The 22,976-nt window shown below is 51.0% G+C and overlaps 7 protein-coding genes across 7 annotated transcripts in view; 3 read left to right on the top strand and 4 right to left on the bottom strand.

Moving 5' to 3' along the window:
- PpBr36_02429 (uncharacterized protein) overlaps window positions 1-256 on the bottom strand; it is a gene marked incomplete at both ends in the record, with an annotated part of 835 nt that extends 579 nt beyond the window's left edge. The window contains one exon of the mRNA XM_029889611.1: window positions 155-256. Coding sequence (XP_029753469.1) covers window positions 155-256 — 102 coding nt within the window. The remainder of the gene's footprint in view (window positions 1-154) is intronic.
- A 410-nt stretch (window positions 257-666) lies between these two features.
- Window positions 667-2,352, bottom strand: PpBr36_02428 (uncharacterized protein; the record flags this gene model as incomplete). Its single annotated transcript, XM_029889610.1, has 4 exons — window positions 667-1,196; window positions 1,274-1,905; window positions 1,970-2,126; window positions 2,214-2,352. 4 exons carry the CDS (start codon window positions 2,350-2,352, stop codon window positions 667-669), a joined length of 1,458 nt encoding a protein of 485 aa, XP_029753468.1.
- A 2,634-nt stretch (window positions 2,353-4,986) lies between these two features.
- PpBr36_02427 (uncharacterized protein) lies at window positions 4,987-7,765 on the top strand (the record flags this gene model as incomplete). Its single annotated transcript, XM_029889609.1, has 5 exons — window positions 4,987-4,994; window positions 5,088-5,411; window positions 5,548-6,320; window positions 6,412-6,586; window positions 6,676-7,765. 5 exons carry the CDS (start codon window positions 4,987-4,989, stop codon window positions 7,763-7,765), a joined length of 2,370 nt encoding a protein of 789 aa, XP_029753185.1.
- Window positions 7,766-8,429: 664 nt separating this feature from the next.
- PpBr36_02426 (uncharacterized protein) lies at window positions 8,430-9,685 on the bottom strand (the record flags this gene model as incomplete). The annotated part of the gene is made up of 2 exons (XM_029889608.1): window positions 8,430-8,923; window positions 9,028-9,685. The coding sequence occupies 2 exons, from the start codon at window positions 9,683-9,685 to the stop codon at window positions 8,430-8,432; spliced, it is 1,152 nt and encodes a 383-aa protein (XP_029753184.1).
- A 619-nt stretch (window positions 9,686-10,304) lies between these two features.
- Window positions 10,305-11,726, top strand: PpBr36_02425 (uncharacterized protein; the record flags this gene model as incomplete). The annotated part of the gene is made up of 3 exons (XM_029889607.1): window positions 10,305-10,432; window positions 11,031-11,170; window positions 11,323-11,726. The coding sequence occupies 3 exons, from the start codon at window positions 10,305-10,307 to the stop codon at window positions 11,724-11,726; spliced, it is 672 nt and encodes a 223-aa protein (XP_029753187.1).
- A 422-nt stretch (window positions 11,727-12,148) lies between these two features.
- On the bottom strand, window positions 12,149-13,030 carry PpBr36_02424 (uncharacterized protein; the record flags this gene model as incomplete). Its single annotated transcript, XM_029889606.1, has 2 exons — window positions 12,149-12,459; window positions 12,532-13,030. The coding sequence occupies 2 exons, from the start codon at window positions 13,028-13,030 to the stop codon at window positions 12,149-12,151; spliced, it is 810 nt and encodes a 269-aa protein (XP_029753186.1).
- A 3,122-nt stretch (window positions 13,031-16,152) lies between these two features.
- Window positions 16,153-21,421, top strand: PpBr36_02423 (uncharacterized protein; the record flags this gene model as incomplete). The annotated part of the gene is made up of 6 exons (XM_029889605.1): window positions 16,153-16,237; window positions 16,316-18,710; window positions 19,868-19,951; window positions 20,031-20,380; window positions 20,478-20,932; window positions 21,221-21,421. 6 exons carry the CDS (start codon window positions 16,153-16,155, stop codon window positions 21,419-21,421), a joined length of 3,570 nt encoding a protein of 1,189 aa, XP_029753181.1.
- Between the last annotated feature and the right edge of the window lie 1,555 nt (window positions 21,422-22,976).

Here is a 22,976-nt window from a genome sequence, read left to right as displayed (position 1 = left end):
GTGTTTGCTTAGTTTGTTTTGATCGGTCAAATCCATAATGATGGCGGTAATCAGGACACGCGGTAATAACTTATCTGTCTATCCCCCAAGACTTGATGGTTGGCTTTATTCAAACTTCTCGGCCCTAGAGTGACCCCCAGATACCTCGAGATACCTCGGTCCTGATTTGAGTCAGCTGTACCATGTTCGCTGCCGTCCCGTCTTTGCCAAAACGTGACGCGGCGCTAATGATTAATGGTTCCAGATCGAGGTACATGGTGGTGACAAATCCTCGCATCTCTGTCAAAATGCAGCGTGTGCTTTCGCTGGTGGATGATCGAGGTTGACTTGGTGCCGCAAAGCAACTATGGTGAAGAGATGGTTAAAGGGGAAGCAGAATTCAAATTCAATCGAAAACACAGCAGTGACAAATGCAGAGCCCGTATAAAGAACACTATCCTAACGCCAATTAACCCCAGCCCTGAATGTGATCCTTGGGTCTTTTCTTTTGTTGATCAAGAAGTACACTTTTCCAGCCCATAGTTGATGAGGCATGCTCGACAAAACCGCCCTGCATCAAAGGATCTGGAAGTTCCCTTACCAACAAACCTGGGCAAGTATTGAGAGAGAATGACCGGAAAACGAGAATTGGTTTGAGCGACTTCAGGAGAGAATAGTTCCGAAAATTTAATCGCTGTCCTCTTCGGCAGCAGCCTTGGAGGCCCTCTTCTCCTTCTTCTCCTTCTTCCTGCGCTTGCGTTCAGCCTTCTCCTCTGCCGTTTCGCCCTCGTGCTTTGACTTGCGCTTTTTGCCATCATCGGCCTCGGCTTCTGGCTCGGCTTCAGGAGCGGGGAGAGCCTTTGCTGGGCTCTGCGTGGTAGCGGTAGTCTCATCAGCAGCAGGCGCTGCAGCGTCAGGCGCAGGAGCGGAGTAGTCTTTGTAGTTCTGGGTCCACTTTGATGGCGTGGCCTCGTTGGGGCGGCCGAACTTGTCGAGCTTGCCATCGGCCTTGAGCTTTTTCTTCTCGCCGGCCACAGGACCAAGACCCCAGCGGCGAGGGTACAGGTCGCGCTCCATGATGCAGCGCTTCACCTTAGCAACCACACCGTGGTCGCAAGATGAAATCTCGACTGTTGACATTTGGGCAATACCAATCGCAATAGCCTCGCCCTTGGTGGTCATCAAGACGACCTCCTCGTGAAGCTCAATGTCGGCCTCTGGGGTAGAGCAAAAGATCAAGTCAGTTATTGTGCGGGTTCCAAGGCATAAAAACATAAAATAGACTCCAACTTACCATATCTCAGGAGACCAGGCAACATGAGCTTGGCACCATAGCACACAGCGTTGACGGCGCTATCCTTGACCACAAGCCTCTTGTAGGTCGTGAGCAATGTCTCAAGAGGCTGGATAACTTTCCTCAAGTACGACTCATCGCGGGTGTTGTCCATCAGCCACTGAGCATCCAAAACGTCGTGAAGGGTGTGCAAATCCTTGGTCTCGTCCATAGCACCACTCCTGACACGGCGAAGTTCCTGCATGTGAGCGCCAACACCCAGCATGAGACCCAGGTGGACACACAGAGTCCGAATGTACGTTCCAGCCTCACAGCTGACCCAGAAAACACCGAGATGACGGTCATTGTCGAACTCAATGAGCTTGCTCTCGTGGATGGTACGGATACGCAGCTGGCGCTTGACGGCCGAGATGAGAGGTGGGCGCTGGAACAGGGCACCGGTGAGGGTCTCGAGTGCACGTGCAAACTCGGGCTCGCCGCCAGGAACCTTGTCGTGAAGGCGAATCACGCAAACGTACTCCTTTCCTGCTCCTTGTTGCGACTTAACCAGCCTGGTTGCACGGTCGATGCACACGATCAAACATCCTGTAACCTTGGGGTCAAGAGTACCACTGTGTCCCGTCTTTTCACACCTGCATTGAAGAGCCTATTTTTAGCGTGTTGCCCAAGTTTTATGAGTAGTATTGGTAGTCCTACCTCAAGATCCTCTTGATCCATGCGACGACTTCGTGGCTGGAAGGGTTGGAGGGCTTGTCGAGGTTGATCACACCGGAGCTGATGTATGACTTGATGTCCCTACGGAGAGGAGTGCTGCCGTTAGGGATGGGTGTGAAGTGTCCGGTCCGGATGTGCACTGAAATGAAGAGACGTGAGGTCATGTTAGCAAGCTGCCCATCTCTAAGCGGCGCGCGGTTGGGTCAAAGGCTGCAAGCGCACGCACGTTTGTCATAGTTCTTGAGAAGAAGCGGCCAGCTGCTTGTGTCGAGAGCAGGTGTGACCTGCTCTGGCTTGATGCTGAACTCCTCATCAACCTCCTCGTCCCTCTTCGCCAATGCGAGAGCGTCCTTGTTGCCGCCCATGTTGATCGTTTTGTTCTTGGCGCGTTTCTGAAAAGCCTTTGCTTTTACCGGTAATGTTGCAGCTGTTGACCAACAATCTGAATTGAACAATGGTCTCCTGTCCACAGATGTATCGCACCTAAGCAATTGAAGGTACGAAGTGGCCTAGCTGGGCGTTCCTGGTGTATGTCCTCCCTCGCGATAGCTTCTATCCCGACAGAGCAGAGCTTCCAATTTTTTTTTTTTTTTTTTCTGCCGCCCACCCACCGAAAAGCCGGTGGAGCTTGAAAATTTCCCCACACTGAACCAAAAAAGTATGTGTGGCTGGACAATGATGACTTATCGATAGGATCGTTTACAAGCCACATCGACCCACCCGAGGAGCCGGGTTGCACGTGAGCTGCTCCTCACGTGAGTCGAAGACTAAGTTTTGACGATCACCATATCGTTCCTGGTAAGGGGTTCCGTTCCAAGGTATCGGGCCCATTTCATTTTTGACATCACATGACTTTGCGGCGAATCTTGCTCTGATGATATACGCACAACCCCTTGAAATGATAGATCATATGCAGTACACAGGTACATAGTCAATGTATATTATACCCACCGCCCCTCCTCAACATTACTGTGCTTGGTGTTGTATAAAATTCGCACATTTCCATGCTATATGTTGCATTCTTGCCGAAGTTGGAAAGTCACTCGTGACGAATACTTCTTTTGTGTGAGTCGACGACATTTAAACAAGAGTTATAACAGCATCTTAACCTCAGCCTCATCCGTTCAATCGAACCGTTTGCTTGCTGGCGTACAGCTATAAGTAGCGTGTCTAACACACATGGGAGTTTACAACTCACGCGACGCTTGCTCCTTCAGCTTCTCTGTCACATCACCGACGGCTGCGACGAAACGACTTTACTGACTCGAGGTCATCACCGGGTAATCAAATCCGCGAGACTAAGAGCCGTACCAATCGGCTGACAACCTGTCTTTTACGACATATCGCAAGATGGCGTCTGTCAGTCGGTGAGCGCTAGCCAACCTTGGATTAGCTGGATGAACCTTGGTCTTAGCATTGGCGCCAACAGTTTTCCCGCACTGACCTCACTACCCACAAGGTCATGGGTCCCGATGGGGCTAGCCTATTCGAAATCAATAGCTTTCGAGCCCCAGAAGACATGGTTGCAAACGTGGGCATGATTGCCACGAGGTCTCTAGAGTTTAGGATTTCGACCAGCGTCGCTTTCTCCGCGCATCGAAAGAACAAGTGCAGGCCCTTCTGGTGGCACTACAAGCTTGTTCATCCAGCCGCACATCTACTCCGCACGCAGGGTTTGTATGGACGGCTTTCATCCGTCTTGGCCCCGGCTGTCATTGCTTCCGAGGTTCACTAAGGAGCCTAGACAACAACGTCGGCCTGGCGCTCTTTGTTAGATATGGGGCAAAGTGTCTAGTCCACCAGCCTTGCAGTTTACCGGACAATGCTTTGATTGTTGCAGCTCACCTAAAAAGGTCAACATTAAAACGAATCTCGATTCTCAAATCCTTGTTCTGATAATCGCGATCGCGCACCAAGTGGAACGATCTCTGTTCAGTTGCTCCATCACTGGAGTAAGTGGATATCAACAGGCGAGACTGTCGCATTGCAACTCGAATTTCTCCTTATCAAATTACCCCCTGGATACATGAGCGTGCAGGGAAAGCTTGTCGACATTATGCAGATATTGACTTTTTTTTTTTTTTTTTTTTTTCCTCGTTCACAATTTATATTAGTGTAGTTAAACTGTAAACACTGACTGCAGTTATAGGTGGCGTTCCTGCATACGGTACACAGAAATTGGCTGGGCTCGTCCTCGCTGTATTAGTCAACTGTACCATGATACACAAGGGACAATTTTATGTTCGAATCCTGAATTACTGTTGTACGAATTACCACTTCGAACACCGAATTTATACTCCATAAAGGAGTTAGGAGTGAGACCTGTCTTGGCTGTACAAAGAACCGGTACTCTAGTACCATGAGTTCTGTAAGCCAACAGCCTCAGCACTTCCCCAGATTTTCGTATCTTAGCAAAACAGGGGGGCCCTGGAATATACCCATGTAAGCAAGCTTCGTATTTCGTCTTATCTGGTGTCTGCTTAGCAGCACCATACAAGTGTCACTTTGCCGTCCTTTCGCTGGAGAATTATTAGATGGGCTAGTATGGAGATCTTCTGCAATTGCCCTATTGGCGTGAAAAGACATCCAGGAGATCCATACCTTGCTAAGGACCTTGTAAGTCTGAGTTTTTATGTAAGATTAGCCCCCACAGGGGGATACTGCTACTATAGTACATGCAGTTGCTGCCGTAGGATTGCCGGGAGATGGCGTTGAGGGCATGGTGACGTACCGTAAAATACTTCCGTCGCAACGGGTCTCAGACAGGGTGGCCCTTTTTTATGGGTTGTTGCGAGCGACGGATACTTCCCGAGCAGAATTGTTATGCTCTCTTGGCACGGCGCCTTTGTACGCCACTAGGGTTTGGCGTATATAAAGTAGCTTGGGCTGTCCCTTCCCGCCCGTCGTAAAAGAAATGTAGTCCGGGGAAGCCGAGCGCCATCCGACTATTAAAGCCTCATTTGCCCCTCCCTTTCTTTGTCCCTCGAAACGGGCCCCTAATGGCTAGGTAGGTCGTACTGTTATTACAAGTTGCTTATTTTTCGAAACTGTTTGGTTCCTTACGTGCAACCGCAAGGGATCTTCAGCCCCTTCTAGGCAGTATTTTGCTTCGTCAGAGCCTGACCCAAAACCTGCGGTATTATAGTGTACTTGTTGCATACCACCGTGCGCCGGCGATGAACGTTATATCTGTTGATCAGGAGCGATTTGACCTTGATGGTGATGAGGGCGCTGACATCCCGGATATCCCTCTTCGCAGAAGGCCGAACCACAGTCGACGCCCCTCAGCCGATCTCGGCTTGAAGACTGCCATGACCTTAGATAACATCATAGCAGGAACAAGAGATCTCAATATGGAACCTGCAATAGCCAGTCCCATCAGCCACAGTGGGCTAAGACACGGCGAAAACCAACACAGGGGCGGGTACGATTTAACATGAACTTTCTTTTGCTTTCTTTATTATAAGCTTTTTATCATCCTGCCTACAAGATGCCTGCGCTCCCCTCTTTTCCTTGTAGGAGGGCCACCGGCGCTAACCATACAAATCTTGTGCTGATAGACTCGGGACAAGCATAAAATCACCACCATCCACCAGGGTCCGTTCGCCCGAACCAGACGTGTTCACTATGGGAACTCAATCACCACCCCCATCGACATATCAGCCGAGTATTTTATCAAGTAGATCCAAGGCCGCATCAACAGCCTCTACATATCTTAACACCGCCATATCCCTGGCAGCGCTTCAGACAAAGGCCGGCGACGATGACGCAGCACTCGAGCCATTGCAGGAGGAAGATGTTGAGCCAGGGAGTTTCGACCTCGTGGGGCCGGCCGTGGGGGAGGCTGGTCTCTACTCTTTGGAAAAGCGTTCCGAGCTACTCTTCTCCAAGGAGCACCTGCAGACGATTTTCGACGACCCGATCATCCTGCAACGTTTCACCACCTTCCTGTGTGGTCAGCGCCCTTCATCTTTGCCGCTTTTGATTTACTATCTCGATGCGCTCAAGGCGGTCAAAGCCGTTGAGTACTCAAACGCCATCATCGAAGCCCTTGAACCAATTCCAGGACATGACTTCACTGGCCACGAAGTCATGGCGACGATGAACGAGTCACTAAGGCAGCGTGCCGACGCAGCCTTTGAGGCACTGGCGAGGGACGACCTGCCGGCGTACATCACACACGTCTGGATACAGACCGTGAGCATCTCCATCAGGAAACGTATTACCGGGACTCTGCCTCCGCACCTGCGCGAGATGTCTGAGGGTCTGGCTGAAGTTTTCTGTCTGACTGATCCCTCAAGGCATGACAACCCCATAGTCTTTGCTTCTGAAGGTAAGCGGCAGCCAGCATGCGTATCTTTGAACTTTTCGTTTTTTTTAAAAGACTTTTGTAATGCGCCCCTTTATGCTGACCATCGCGACAGAGTTCCACCGGACGACGCAGTATGGCATGAATTATGTCCTGGGCAGGAACTGCAGGTTCCTTCAAGGACCAAAAACAAATCCCTTCTCAGTTAAACGTATCAAGGAAAAGGTCCTCGCAGGCAAGGAGCATTACGAGACGTTTCTGAACTACAGGAGAGACGGATCACCATTCATGTGCGCAGGCCCTTTTTTTTTTCGCTGGGATCTTTTTGACCGCCTCCTTTATGTGTTTCGCAACTGACCTCGGGCACACAACCCATCAGGAATCTTCTCATGGTTGCCCCACTGTACGACAGCCGCGGTGCAGTCCGGTACTTTATCGGCGCCCAAGTCGACGTTTCCGGTCTTGCCAAGGACTGCGTCGGCCTCGAGTCCCTGCGTCGCTTGGTCGACGAGACTGAGGAAAAGGACAAAAACAAGTCGGACGAGGCTGCACCGCAGGTCGAGAAGAAGGAAGAGATCCGGCAGCTCTGCGAGATGTTCAACCTCCAAGAGCTCGAGACGGTCCGCAAGCACGGCGGCGCCCTCCACCGGCTACACACGCACCAGGAGCACCTCCAGGCCTCGGACGCCACGCAGACGCAGAACTGGCACAAGCCGCGGGTCCTGATCCGGGATGAGGCCAGCAGCATCGGCGGTGGCGAAAGCCAGGACCCACTCGACGACCTCGACGACCTCGACGACGGTGACCTCGTCCGCAAGGACGGCAAAGCCGCGACATCCGGCAACGGCGTATCCGCCGCGAGCGCCGTCCCACACAGCGCCCCACCGCCAAGCCCCAGCGGCAGGCTGACGGGCATCTTCGAGAACTACCTGCTGGTGCGGCCGTACCCGAACCTCAAGATCCTGTTTGCGAGTCCGAGCCTGCGCGTCCCCGGCATCCTACAGAGCCACTTCATGAGCAAGATCGGGGGCTCCTCGCGGGTGCGTGATGAGCTCACGGCGGCGCTGGCCGAGGGCCATGGCGTCACGGCCAAGGTGCGCTGGGTGGCGTCGGCCAAGACTGGCGAGGGCCGCCACCGCTGGATCCACTGCACGCCGCTGCTGGGCGGCAACGGCGCCATCGGGGTGTGGATGGTCATCATCACGGAGGACGAGGAGGGCGTCGCCGGGGTCTCGGGGGCGAGGAGGACGCGCGATGCGCCTCCGGTCGATTTGGGCGACGGTCCCGGCAGTTCGCACAAGAGGAACACCAGGAAGACCTTTACGAGTGGGCTCTACGGCGACGACGTTTACGTAGGGCCTGAATCGAGGTCTGCAAGCGTTGCTATGCCATTTCGGCACGCCAACGGAAGTATGATCAGCGGGACCAGGTCGAGCTCGCCGTATACGCTCAAAATTGGCGAGGAGTGAGGGTTGAGAGTAGCTTCATGGTAGTCCGTCGGGTATCGGTATAATACGTTGTCTGTGGTGGCTATAGTTTCATGTTTTAGCACGTTGATCATGTATTTTTGGGCCGGCTTTGTAGATTTTGATAATAATACCAATTTATCGCGATGCTTTATGCTCTTGTGCGTTACGACAACCAAACAAACAAGGTTGACTTGACTGCTGGTATATATATAAATATATTCCGTGGAAAGGACTCCAGATTCGCCGTTTCCAACATCCGCACATTTGATAATCTATGCCGAGAAAAACCTATCGGGTGTCCATGTTCATCCTTGGGAACATGGTTCTTTTTCTATATGGTTCTCTTGTTGTCCCCCAAAAACGCCGATCGTGATCATCGCTACAGCCAAAGCAAAGTCGGCATTATGCTTTCTCTGCCATGTCTACTAGCGTCAAAAAATTATGCACTAACAGAGATAAGAAACTACAAGTGGGTATGCATAGCAAAAGCCATCCCTCTTGAGAAAAAAAAAAAAAAAAAAAAAAGAAGAGGGACAAGTAAAAAGCAAAGAAATAAGAAGCAGTCCGCATCTTTGTACTGTAGCTCCCCAAGAACGGCGTGGTTTCGCACCTGCAAGGGCAAATTAGATAACCACACAGCCAGCTGCCTGCCAGGGGTCGTCACTCAGGCAGCCGTCGGGCCAGCCTCGGCTTGCCCCAGTATCCTGGCCCGCCATGAATTGCATACGTCCTCGAAGCCGCCGACGACGTCCTTGCAGACAGCAGCGCACTCCCGCCTGGCTAGCCGTTCGCCCCACTTGTGCCTGGTAAGCCAAATTTCCGCCTCCTCACGCTCATCGTCCTCGCGGCGAATCTCGGCTACCATCTCCTTGGCGCTGCGCAGCCGACGTGTGGCCGCGTTGGTCGTCTGCCGGGACATGGCCAGGGTGTCCGACAGGTAGTTGAGCGTCTGCACCACATCTGCTGTGACGGCGTGCAGCGAGGCCAGGGAGGCGTGCGCCGCAGTGGCAGGTCGTGGTATGATTTCTGACAGAGCGTCGAGAAGGGGAATAAGCTCCTCTACCGTCTCAACATCTGGGGGTATTGATGTCGGCGCGAAGAGAGCATAGCTTAGGGTCTGGATTTGGCGTGATTGGTGGTGCAGGTGCGTGGATAGAGCTGTGTGAGTTGTGATCAACCTGGATGGAAATCTGGAATGTTAGCTGGGTGTTCTCTACTACCTGCCCGTTCCTAGGGATGTAAAGCTCGCCTAGTTGTGCTACCCTCTACCCCAGCCTGGGGACCCAGGTCGCGGAGCAGATTCGTTACTCTCTGAAAGACGCCATCCGTGGGGCCTCCGTTGCTCTCCGTTCCCCTCCTTGCTAGAGACTCTACCGCATCAATTTTGGCGACAAGACTCGGTGGCATATCTGTCGTGTCCAGATCAGAGTCCGACCCATATTCGCTTCCATCATAATCGCTCGCTTTCCTCCGATGGCCCCTTGGCGTTGGCAGACCGAGACCGTCACCGCTCATCTTCTTTCCTCCTCCCCGGCCGGCGGCGCTGGCTATGTCGACTCCGCTGTCTCGAGTTGTATGCATAGCATCGTCGGTAGTGACCGCGATACCAATGGCCGAGTTGTCGCCTTCTTCGTAGTATGGGTCGTCATCCTCGTCTTCGTCCGAAAAGGCACCGGCCAGCTCGTCGGCCAGATTGCCAAGTCCGGAGCCGCCGCCCGCCATGTTGTGACCGCCGCTGCCGAATCCGCTCAAGTCCATCGTGTTGTCGGCGGTGCCAAAACTGTTGTTGCGGTGTGGAGTCAAGGGTGCATCGTTGAAGGAAGACCGGGACTGTCGCCGGTCCATCGAGGGCGACATGGAGAAGGAGTCTGCTACCGATGTGTGGCGTGAATGCAGTGGGGTTTGCGGTGATGGTGACATTTTGCAGAATGTCGGCTCCTTCCTTGTAGGGGCCGTTATGCTGCCAAGGTCGTTTTTCTCAATTCCTCCCGGTACTGCACCAACATACAATTTGCAAACACACTAGACGGATTTGCTTCCACAACTAGCTTCAGTGGTGGGCGGAGCTGAGCGAATAGAAATGGTGGTTCGTTGACTTGATCGTGCGAACTAGGCAAGTTGGGCGCAAATCGAGTGGTGCTTTGCACAAGCCGCCGTTGTAGACAACCTTTGCCCGCTATTTGTTGGGCGCCGCGGATGGAGTCGCTGGTGGATGTTCCTGTGATACTGATAAAAAAAAAAAAAAAAAAAAAAAAAAAAAAAAAGGATTCAGTTGGACAGGCAGCGGTACCATGGAGCTCTAGAACCAAGTCTAGTTAGTGGTGTGGTTGGCGGATTGATTGATGACCGCTTGTCGGTGTTTACTGGCATCAATGTGGGGAGCATGTCCTGGCAACTGCGTGGGCTGTTTGTTACTTTGCTGTAGTTATAGCAGAAAACAAAGCCCCAGTTTATATGGCGACTATTCTACCAAAGTTTTACATCCCTATACCATGCAGTCACCATGCTACTGACCAGACGACATGTGTTACGCATGAAAATGTTTACCAACAAATACGTAGCACGGAAGCTTGCAAGGCACAAACGGGAGGGAATCGGATTTATGCAGGTTGAAAAGTTAACGGTACCTTACCTCACTCAGCTTATGCATCGATGCCGTAGAATATGGTGGGGCAAGACATGAGCCAACAGAAAAGACTGAAAACAGCGAAGACTCAATTTGCTTTGCAGTTTCATCAGTACAGAAAAGCAAATCCGGTCATGGACGCAAGCAAGCTGAGATGGATCGCGACAGCAGGGACGAAAAATAATTGCCACTCCCGTTGAAAGTTGGCGAGCCTGATGATTTACTATGTATTTTGCAGCCGAGTCAGATTAACGATCTCAAGTATCAAAGAAATAAACAGTCCAATGAGGTAGATTGAAGCTCTGAATTCGCGTCCCGTACGACAAAGAGACGTGTCTAGCCTCGAACCCCCACACAGTGAACCCTCGAACGAAAATGAAAGTCCCTGGCCGTGCGGGGAATTTGTACCGCTATGGGTCCCCGCCATAATTCAGCAATCGGTGCGCTGAGCAGCAACTCGCATTCTTTGTGCATGCAGGGGGACCGTCTTTAGCGGGGAAGCTTTTAGAGCTTTGAGAAATTCTTCAAATCTCAAAGCAATAATACAGCCGAAACTGGCCCTGCCGCCATCACCGGATAATCTGTCGCAACCGTGGTTTGCCTTTGCACAATGGCCAACTTTCGGCAATTCGTTCCCAGCGACCTCAGCAAGCTGTCCAAATGCAACCTTGACCCCTTCACCGAGACCTACGACCTTTCCTTCTACCTCCAGTACCACGCCAAGTGGCCGTCTCTCTTCCAGGTTGCCGAAGATCAGCATGGCAACATCATCGGCTACAGTGCGTCTTCCGGGCTGCGTCACCCTTGAGGCCTGAAGTCGGGCTTGAGAAAGTTAACAAACGGGCAAAAAAACAAAAAGCTGACCGATTTGCTCACCTGGTCACGCCTTTTTGTATGGGCCGCCCGCCGCTTTGAATGTGAAAAACAACAGTCATGGGAAAGCTCGAGTCCTCCCCGGACATCTACAAATATTCTGAACACTATCTCCCGTGGCACGCGCACATCACGGCCGTGACCGTGGCCCCCGAGGCGCGTAGGCTGGGGATCGGCAAGCTGCTGTCGCAGCAGCTCGAGGCGGCCGCCGACGCCGGCGACGCCTGGTTCGTCGATCTGTTTGTTCGCAAGTCCAACCACAAGGCCATCCGATTCTACAAGAGCATGGGTTATAGCGTCTTCAGGGTAGTCAAGGACTACTACGGTGACCACTCGAGCGACCCGACCCTCGACTCCGAGGACGCCTACGATATGCGGAAACCGTGCGCGCGTGACGTCAAGCGCAAACACATACGCGACGACGGCGAGAACCACGAGGTGAACCCCGAGGATGTTTGGTAAACTGATCTCGGACAGCGGTCGGACTATCGCCACATGGAGTCATCTGTCAGTTTGGTTTTTCCTACTATTCGATATGAAGGGCCACCACCCGCAGAATAATAACTGAAGCAAATGTACGCCGTAAAGCATGACTCTCGTGTTATTGAAAAGGAATTTTCAAGATACATGTAGGGGCATCGACTTTTTGCCAATTCAAAAGGAAGCAATGAGGGAGGTAATCCTTCAATAATGCTAAACTCTCGGGGTATAGAGATGCATCAAACGAATATTCGCAGTATGTAAAGTGTGATAGAAGGGGCAGCTGCATCGCTGACATCGTGATGTATGAGCTAGCTGGACTGGCCAGCTTTCCCTCGGAACAAACTTGCTCGCTGGCTAAAATGCTGAAAAGTGATTAAGAATAAGATCATCCGAGACAAAGTTCATATCCAAGCACCGTCGACAGAATAAACACTTCCGCTCACGAAAGTGCTATCAGGACCAAGCAGGAACGCAATAACGTTTCCTGTCTCCATTGCGGTGCCCTGTCTTCTGAAAGCGCTGGGGTCATCGAAAGGCGCGTCTTTGGGTCGTCCTGTTATGTCCCAGTTCTTCTGCATCAAAGGGGTGTAAATGGCACCCGGAGCAACGGCATTGACCCTGATTTCTCTGGCACCGTTCTCTTGTGCCGCAGCTTTGGTCAAGCCAATCACACCATGCTTGCTCGCGTCATATGCAGCATGGTTGGCAAAGCCTGGGAGAAGAGTCAAAAGTCAGCACAGTAGTGGAGGCATCCAAGTTCATCATAATGTTGTTCATGGCATACCCTTGAGACCGTGTATCGATGCCACATTCACAATGGAGCCTCCGTCCACGATATTCTTCAGTTGCGCCCTCATGCAGTACATGGTACCGGTGAGGTTGACGGCAACGATCCTATCCCACTCGTCATCATCCATCTCAGACACCGGAACGGTGCCGTGGATCTTGCCAATGACACCGGCAACGTTTGCCGCGCCGTCGAGCCTGCCGAACTGGCTTATTATCCCGTCCACCCAAGCATTAACTTCGGACCGCTTCGATATGTCCACCTTGGTAATGCTATATTTAGCACCGCTCTGTCCAGAGAAGTATACTTCTGCGCTCGCCATCGCCTTTGGGTCAATGTCGGCGATACACACCGTGGCGCCCCGCCTTGAAAGGATCTGGGCCGTGGCTAGGCCGATGCCACTTGCGCCACCTGTGATTCCATATACCTTGCCAGCCAGCGGGAGTATATGGATCATGGCTGAAGCAATAGCTTCCGGGTTTTCTATGGAGCCCATGGTGTCTTTTTTTGTTTGTTTCCTCGAGGTTTGTTAAGTTTCGAGTGGTTTTTCTTTTTGTGGGAATATGATTATAAACAAGTGTTTGGGAGAAGAACAGTGAGGCAAGGAGAAAGACCTTGGGTATTGCGGACGAGACTAAGTAAAGTATAGGGGGAAATGTATGGGCATTAAGTAATGGCACGGAAAATTTGAGTGATAGGCCGTCGTAACTGGATCATATCAACGCGCCCGTTATTTTCAGGGCCGTGGTACCGTCGGCGGGGACGGGACGGATTAGCTCGGCTTATATGAGGGGGAGGATGAATATTGATGGAAGTAACAAAAGTTCATTCCCCTCCTGAAGGACCGGCAGCATCCAACGCGGGTCCTTCAGTCGGGATGCGACCTTGAATTAGGTCAAAGATGCCAAACCCGACGGTAGGGGATCATCCTCTTTGACACAGGTGTCGTGACCACGGCATGTCTTCCGGATATAGACATGTCAAACCAGACCAAAGGGGGTCGCGACTCCATAAGGGGCAAAGATTTCGGGAAAAGAAAAATAAAAAATAGAAAAAGAGCCCAGGCATGCCCAGACAAAATAATAAAAATCAAGGGGTTTACAAGTGCGCCAGTCAAGTCCAGAGATGGGAAACTAGCTAGATCAATGACATGGTGGCCCTCACTATCCCCGCGGGCGAAATGGAAACATTGCTACTAACTTGATTAAAAAATCCCGTCGGATAAATTTTCGCGATAAGTGAGTGGCAGAAATGTTGGCTGAAGCGAGGCGAGGATATTCCCGCAGTGACGGGACCAATCGAAAGAACTAAAGTTGATCGCTACGGGCTGAGTAGTCGGGTCTGGGGGTCCCTCCGTCTTCTCTGTCAACCCCACTAATGGATATTTGAAGAGTTGGAGTAAGGAGGGAAAAGGGCCGAAAAGCTATTTTTGTTTTTTTTGGCCCTTTCATTTTGCCCACTAGTGACCTGACTTCCTAGATATGTAAATTTATTTAACTTGATTAATGTACATTTTAAACGCGTTTTGTTATCTCCTCCCCGGTTTAAATGTTCTTTGAGCATTGGTTCCGGCACCCGGATGTCCACTTGATCTCCTCAGTCGGTGGGCATGTATATTTGATTGGACTTTGTTTGGGATCACAAGGTATACAGCCCCAAAGCTTATGACCCGTTGGTTTTAGGCCGGCTTGTAGTCCAACGAGGCAAGATAAGTCGGTCCAAATGGTTCATTTGTACTTTTTCTTGTCCCGCGATCCACTGCAAGGGCGCCGTTCTTCGCAGTTACGGCAGTGGCTATATATTTGTTATGCTCGTAAGCATCGACATGTAATCTGCCATACTCATCACTCGGCATGTAATATGGAGGTTCAGCTGTAACAGCGCCATTAGGATATAGGACTGGAACAAGGGCGGCGGCGAAAACGAGGGCGAAATGAGAGTAAGAATACATACGTGATATAGAATTGCATGTTGGTTTAGTTTGATCAGGAAACAAGGAGAAAACAACAAGGCAAAAAGATGCTCAATGAGAGTCAAAAGCAGGAAGAACTTGATGTTAGGAGAAAGATAACCAGGAAAGATAGTCGGTAAACAAATGGTATGCAGATATCTAAGTGAAGGGCGCCATAATGCTTGAAAGTTTAATATATGCTAGCCCGGCCATATTAACCCCATTCACTGATAAAAAAGTGACAATGCAAAAAGGCAACTTGTATGATTTCGGAACTTCGTGCCAGGTCTAGCTGGTGCTTATGGATTACTTGGCCAGGGCAAATCCATACCGCTGAGGTGAGGGGAACCCGAAAGAGAGTGATGCCGAACCGTGTGCCTAGTAGTTGACAAACCTTGTACTAGGCGACTAGGATCAATGCAACCTCTAAACCTGTCAACTTAAGGGCGCATACTTCTTACAGTACCTATCTAGCCCGTCGGGTCGGCTTTGACCGGGATTCGGATGATTAAACCGAAGCTGCGACGTGAACCGTCAGTCTGATGCGGCTGAGAGAAGTGCGCTTGACAAGCAGCAGAGTGGCGTGCTTGAAATTATGCTACAGCCAAGGTATGTGCTTCTAATATTCCATTCGCAGCAACTCAGAAAAAGTAACAAAAATAGAATCAACTAAAATAACAAATCAAGATGCGCAGTTGCCGAGACTGGCGAAGCTGCATTTGATATCCCGTTTGGCCGAGACAAGACACGCGTAATATTTGCGGTACGTGTAAGTTTTTTTCTCCAGAAGGAAGATGCTGACTCGAACTGGCAAAATGTTATTAGCTCCCTTTTTGAACGGGCGAATGGAACAGCCGAGCCATGACCAGAGCGAAAGCTGGAGATGGATAATTACCTCACAGTTTGGTCGTTTCCTTTGTGCTCAAGCGCGACCAATCAATCTGAACCAGGCTGCAAGCCATGGCACGTTTTGATGTGGGGAAAGACCCCGCTGGACTTTGTCGCATCAGGCACTATTGTCAGGTGCGGAGAAAGGAAATTTCTGGGGCTCCGGGGCTCCAGGGGCATGAAGCTTGTTGGTCAAGTATCATCCTGCCATGCTTTGAACTGACGCCCTTTTCCACGTGTGAACATACGCGCGGTAGGATCTACCGCAAAGTACCTACCCTTGCCTGCAGGAAAAATCAACTACTGCATGTTTGGATTGTAGAAGGGTTCGTTTGCCTCGGCTCAACACTGTTTTTGTTCTTTTCTCTCATTGCCGGTCAAACGTCTTCAAACAACAGAAGCATACTTTAACAAAAGAGGGAGGATCTTGAATTGAAAATTCCGCACATTCGAGATCGAACTGTTGCTGCAACGCGGCGAGTCATCCATTCCTTCACTGTATGCCTACTGTAGGGCTTGGGAAGAAAAGCATCCGAACAAACCTGAAAGAAACCTGATTCAGCCAGGAACACTACAGCCGCTGGATCGGCCTCACTGTTGGAACTTTCTTTATCCATCGCTTGTGTCAATCGTACATTTGAAGATATCAGATTTTTATTTATTTATTTAAGATTCAAAGCCAGGGTAAACAAAATATTCTGTGGCATACGTAACGAAACACGACAAACCTTTACGCGTGAAATGCGGTCATCGTAACTACCGCCTTCATCCCGGGAAAGATGCGATTCAACACTTGGTGCTGCCTGGGCCTCGTAGCCCTGTCTGGGGCTTCGACACTCAACCCTCCAGTGGTGCCCTTGATTGGTAAGCTGAGGCTTGCCTTCCATCAATTCCTGAAGCACGCAGCCTTGACTCGATATTGACCGAGGGTGCCAAATGCAGTTCGAAATCCGTATCTCAGCACGTGGCTTAGCTCCGCCCGAGTCGAGCCTTGGGAGACATGGCCGATATTCTGGACGGGCGAAAACATCGGCTTTGGGGTTATGGCCTCCGTGCCAGACTCTCAGACCGTCTTCCCGCTTCTTGGTCGCCCACATGATTCCCTGCATTCCGACCAGGATTACACCATAGCATATCCCGAGTATCTGGGTACAACATTTGATGCGTCTACCACCAACTTGACCTTCGCCATCCCGGACAATGCCGCCAACTCTTCGGTTACCGTGACTCTTTCTTTTCTTTCGCCCATAACCCCCACATCGACACTCAGACAGTCGTTGCCGGCTGCCTATCTGTCTGTCTACGTTGAGGGTTCTTTTGGTATCAGTATATACCTTGACATCAATGGTCAGTGGGTGAGCGGCAATAGGTACAACAAGATCCGTTGGGATCTGCACGACGAGGTACTCACTCCCCAGGGTGACGCCAGTCAACCGCGTAAGACATGGAGAATCTCGAGACTCAACCAGGAACTGTACACCGAGTTCAACGACAGGGGTGAATGGGGGACCGTACACTTCTCTGCCCCTGCAGATGTCAATCACCAGGCAGGTACCTCTGCTGCTTTGCGGCAACAGTTTGCACATCATGGCCACCTAAAAAATATCACCGACCACCGGTTCCGAGGCATCATGGACTCGGAACCGGTTTTTGCCTTTTCAAAAACCTTCAACCTGGATGCAAACAACAGCGAGGCCAAGAAAAACGATGATAGCGTATTGTTCTCCTTCGCTCTCATTCAGGATCCAATTCTTCAATACGCCGCGGCCAGAGGACTGACCCATATGCGGCCATATTGGGCCAGCTTCTTTGAGACTGCGGATGAAATGGTGGCTTATCACTATGGGGATTTCAAGACAGCTAGCTCGCTCGCCCTAGCATATTCCCAGCAGCTTTCGCGAGACGCCTTTGCTTCAGGCTCCAAGGAGTATGAGGAGATTGCTGCCCTGTCGGCCAGACAAGTACTTGGTGCTACCGAGTTCTCTGGAACCCCTGACAGTCCACTGCTGTTCCTGAAGGAGATATCCTCAAATGGAAACTGCCAGACTGTTGATGTCATCTTTCCAGCATTTCCATTCTTTCTCTACACCAATCCGCGCTGGCTGGCCTACCTCCTAGAGCCACTCTTGGAGCACCAGCTCTCTGGCCAATATCCCAACGATTATAGCATGCACGATCTAGGATATCATTTCCCAAACATGACGGGGCACGCGGACGGCAAAGACGAGTTTATGCCATTGGAAGAGTGCGGAAACATGCTCGTAATGGGATTAGCGTTGATCAACGCCTACCGTTACGATGCAGCTCCGGATCCGAAAGGCCCCGCTGTCATGCAAGCAACTCAGAGGCTCAATATCTCTGACATCCAACGTCGTGTTGTCGACCCCCAAGGCATTGACAAAAGCTGGAGTGAAATGGGCACAGGGGGACTGGCGGAAGCCGAACGCTGGGCACAGCGATCGTACAAGCTATGGAAACAATGGTCAGCTTGGCTGGTAAAGGAAGCCCTTATGCCGGCCAACCAGCTCTCAACAGATGACTTTGCAGGCTGGCTGCCATACCAGACAAATCTAGCACTCAAAGGCATCATTGGCCTTCGAGCCATGTCGGACATTGCGGAGATGCTGGACCATAAAGTCGACGCGAAATACTATCGCGATATTGCAGAAGAATATATCGCGAAGTGGCAAAAATTGGGAATTTCACGCGATGGTACGCATGCCAAGCTTGCTTACGACTGGTACGGCTCGTGGACGACGCTCTACAACCTCTACGCCGAGTCGCTGCTTTGCTTTCACGTGCCGCCGTCCAGTGACAAGACAGCCTCGACGACGATCTCGGCAAGTCATAGGGAACAGCAAAGGCCACTTTCCAACAACGATGAGGTGGTCGCCAGCAGGGAGTGGCAGCCCTTCATCCCAGACAAAATCTACAAGATGCAGAGCGATTGGTACTTTGCGGTCATGCAGAAGTATGGCCTCCCGCTCGACAGCCGGGCGCGCTACACCAAGAGCGACTGGGAATTCTTTGCGGCGGCCGTAGCCAGCAACAAGACGCGCAAGGTGCTGCTCGATAGCGTGGCACTCTGGGTGGATGAAACGAGCACCAACAGGCCTTTTACGGACCTGTACGAGACGGAGGGCACGGGTGGTTTCGGGGCCGGGAACGAATTCAAGGCGCGGCCGGTGGTCGGTGGACACTTTGCGTTTCTGGCGCTGGAGAGAGCATGTGGGGGACGAGCGATGGAGGGATTAAAGTTTTTGGACATTCGGGTTGAGGAAACTGTCGATGTGGAGAAATCTTTGGCTGATGATAAGGCCGATGGATGGGATGAGTTGTAGGTCTTTGGGGGTTAGGTAAGATGAGACCCTATTTCTAGCTGGTCTTAGTAGCATCTTTTGCTTCATGGACTGCACCGATATCGTGTTGCCGGTAGAGAAGATAGTGTTAGATTCCTGAGGTACCTTAGGTAGGTAAAGTACTAACTTTGTATGCTAGGTAATTGTTATACTCAATCCAACCATTCTGCATCACCCTGTGGATGGTTCGCAAATGCCAAATGCCCGTCTGTTCCAGACATTTATCGATCTGAGGCAGGCAGCATCGTGCCCAAAACAGATGATTACCCCATTCGAACTAGCGTTGCTCCGTACCCAAGACGTCAGACCCAATCAGATGTCGAAACTCTTTCTCACTCTCGCTTTCATCCTTTGCAATCCCTCTCCTCCCTGGCCACGAAGCAATAGAAATTTTTGCAACTTTCAATTGAGTTGGTTGATTTCTCTGATCCTGCACGAAACCGGTTTCATATCCAATTTCCATCCTGCCGTTTGGACAATCATCGACTCCCATCCGCTCTTGATTATTTCGTTGTCATTCTCAGCCCATGATCACAAGATTGGACGCTTCCGTGCTCCATAAAGTCTTACTAATCCGAGCACTGACCCACTTGAGCTTCTAACATCTCTGTTTTACTGCCCACGCAATCCCATCTGGTACATCACCACCGACTGCATCAATCTCCACACATCAATCGCGTCGCCGTCAATAGCATCACAGGCCGCGTCCCGGACAACTCAATACACAAGGAGCATAGCACAAAATGGCGTCTACTTCGATGGACTACGACTCCGCGAATGTGGATCGGTTTGATGGTTCGTCCCGACCCCATCCCTTCTATTGAACCCGCGTCAACAGTTTTTTTTTTTTTTTTTTTTTTTTTTTTTTTTTTTCTGTGGTTCTTGATTCGCCATAGCCAAACACAATCGACGTCTGGATATCCGACTTGTTCGATTCAGATGCCCATCATCATGACGCGCTCGCCTAGCGGAATTGATGCTCTGGAATTGATACTGCTTTGACTCATTTTCTCAATTCGATTCTCCCAGCCGTGGCTGGAGTTGCAACTGCCTCGAGACTTCAACTCAATTGATTCTGACAAGCCGCCAATCGACATACAGAAGAGCCTGCTCGCACCTACGACGAACGTCGCAGCGCGTCCCCTCGTCATGACGAAGTAACTGAGCGCCGTCGTTCTGCGTCTCCCGCCAACGGTGACCGCGACCGTGAGCGCGACCGGTACGTATCGTATCTCCATCATCTACCTCGTTTACCCATGCGATGGAAGTGTCGCTAACAGGCTATCCCTTTGTTACAGAGCTCCTCCTCGAGACAACGGCGGCGGCAGGGATGGTGATGGAGATGCCATTAACCCGGGCTCTAATCTCTTCGTCACTGGCATTCACCCACGCCTTACTGAGGCTGAAGTGACCCGCATGTTTGAGAAATATGGAGAGGTTGAGAAGTGCCAGATCATGCGCGATCCGCACACAAGGGAGTCTCGTGGCTTCGGCTTCGTGAAGATGGTTACCTCTGACCAGGCCGATGCTGCCAAGGAGGGCCTCCAGGGCGAGGAGCTTGAAGGTCGTACTCTGAGCATCGAGAAGGCCCGTCGTGCTCGTCCTAGGACACCCACACCCGGCAAATACTTTGGTCCTCCCAAGCGTGGTATGTTTTCATGTTACGTTGATTTTGGGTTTCTTTTTTTTTTTTTTCTCTTTTTTTTTCTGTTCACGCCGACTAATTCGTTATTCACCCCGATCAGAAGGTGGTGGTGGCCGCGGTGGACGCTTCGACGATCGTCGCCGTGGCGGATATGGCGGCGGTGGCTATGGTGGTGGTCGCGACGACCCGTACCGTTACCGCGGCTATGATCGTCGCAATGACGATCGCGACCAGCGTGGCTACCGTGACGACCGTGGCTATGACCGTGGTTACGATCGCAATGGCGGTGGTCCCCGCGATGACCGCTTCGACCGCCGCGATCGCGACGATGGCTACGGTGGACGCGACCGCTACCGTGACGACCGTGGTGGTGACCGCGGCTATGGCGGCCCCCGTGACGACCGCCGTCCTCCCATGGATCGTGAGCGCGAGCGCGGTGGTGATCGCTTCGATCGCGACCGCGAAGGACCTCGTTCCAGGGAGCCACCTGCAGCTGGCTATGATGGCCCTCGTGGCGAGCCCCGTGATTCCTACGGTGGGTTACATTCCGAACTTGTTGGATAATGCGTACATGACAACATTCTAACATGGAAATATCGGTAGCAGATCGTCGTTAAAACAAAAAAATCCTGGCGAGGAACGCTAGATTGAGCAACAATGTGTCGACGAGTAGGAATCAGCATTATCTATTTTTTCATTTCTGTATCAGGGAAACAACAGGAAATTCGGGCAACCCCAAAATTGCGTCTCTGGAATTTTTTTACAGCAAATCTCCCCAGCCAGCACCTAATCTGTCTTGCACCCCCCAGTCAACACCATCAAAAAAAAAAAGAGCCTTAATAGCTTCACAGTCTTCCTGAGGACGACAATGGCACCGGCAATTTACATGGTTCAGACCTATGGCCATTTTTGTGCCGGTCACCATTTCGACCTAGAGGGAGAAGTGTGATCGACATTCTGGCTCTTGAAGTTACTGCTCGCCCCGTTGGATTTCCTTTACGCATCATTTGTCGGCTTGCTTCGGATTCGAAACCGAGGATTTAATTTCGGACATGGGTTTTGCAGCAAATCCAAGCGGCAAGAAAGGTCAAGAAGTCAACATCCACTGAACCATCTGTACGATTATATCTCTTTTTTTTTTCTCGTCGTCTTTCGGATACTAGGACGCATCAGCTTTCGTCTCTATCTCTGTTCCCATGTCAGCAATTACGTCCAGTCGAAATGATGGGAGCCCCGCCGTAGACTTCCCGCCGCACCAGTACCAGTACTTCTTTTGAAGGAATCAAGACCATACACCATTGTCACCGTCAGCCGAAGAGAGGGAGCACACGCCACGCACCATTCCATACATAACTCGCGCGACCCCAACCCCTGTGAAACCACCAAGCGCATCACCCTTGGCGTATTAATTCGGCCTGCCCTTGCCGTCCAAGGTAATCACCTAGACTAGTACAAAGTCGCCAGTTTTCAACAGTTGATTATCCTAGTCCGAGTTCGATATGTCAATTCCAAACCACGCCTCACTGCACATACATATTGGCAACCTTGAAAGAACCTCCACATCCATTGCATCCATCAACAGCTTCGATTATTCTTTTGGATTTCAGCATGTCCAAAGATGATAGCATTTAAGAACACTGGTCATCAAATCACTCCACGCGACCAGAGTGTTTAAGAGACGCAGTAAAACGGTATTACCCCCTTCTGCACCTTGAAATAGTGAAGTTGACATGCAATTTGGAATAGGTTACAGTCGTCACCAAGACATGCCCACTGTCTGTCTTCGGCTAGCTAGGGTTGGAATGTGGCGTTACCGTCTTGGCGCAATGGCCAGGGAATCTGACTGCTTTCGGCAGAGCTATTTCTCATCGCTCAATTTTCCATTCCTCCCTTGCAGCAATGGCATACTCAGCAGCAGCTTGAACCATAGTTTGACAAGCCTGCTTCATTGATCCGAGGCATCTTGTTGAGGAAACTCGGGAGAGTTATTTGATCTCCCCATCAGACTAAACCATGATAATGTCAATCAAATCGGCCAGCGAGATGACATGGTTGGAAGTACGCCAGCACTAAAAATATAGAGTATCAATACTAATACAAACGCTAATCTAGTGGATTTCTTGCAAGCGTCGCTCACGCATTTCATTGTCTTTTAATTTTCCTAAACCGTGACTTTTCCTTGCTCAGATATCTCGAATCCCACGAGTGCGCAACACTCTTCTTTGTCTTGTCCGACAATTTTCCCCAGGAGTTAATTGCAACCGTCTCGTTCCTTCGTCAGCGGCTCAACAGCCTGAGAGCGATCACGTCTTTGGTCTGCCTGCGCAATCACCTATATGCTGTAACATGCCGCAACCATACAAATGGAGTGCAACAAAGGACACCGCATACAGCACAGCAAGTCCGGATGTATCCGTTCTGAACAAAGAAACAGAGTATGCAGACAATGGAACAGAGCCGGTCCGGTGACCTAGGGCGTTGTGCCGAACAGTATCACCATGTTTCCCCCTCGTTGTTTCCCTCTTGTGCTCACAGCATCTGCTGCATCATCGCAACAATCAACAACTGCAACTTGACGAGATACTCAGCAACTCTATGA

Source organism: Pyricularia pennisetigena, chromosome 3 (assembly GCF_004337985.1).
Source record: "Pyricularia pennisetigena strain Br36 chromosome 3, whole genome shotgun sequence".
Lineage (NCBI taxonomy): Eukaryota > Fungi > Ascomycota > Sordariomycetes > Magnaporthales > Pyriculariaceae > Pyricularia > Pyricularia pennisetigena.
This window is presented reverse-complemented; position numbering and strand designations above follow the sequence as displayed.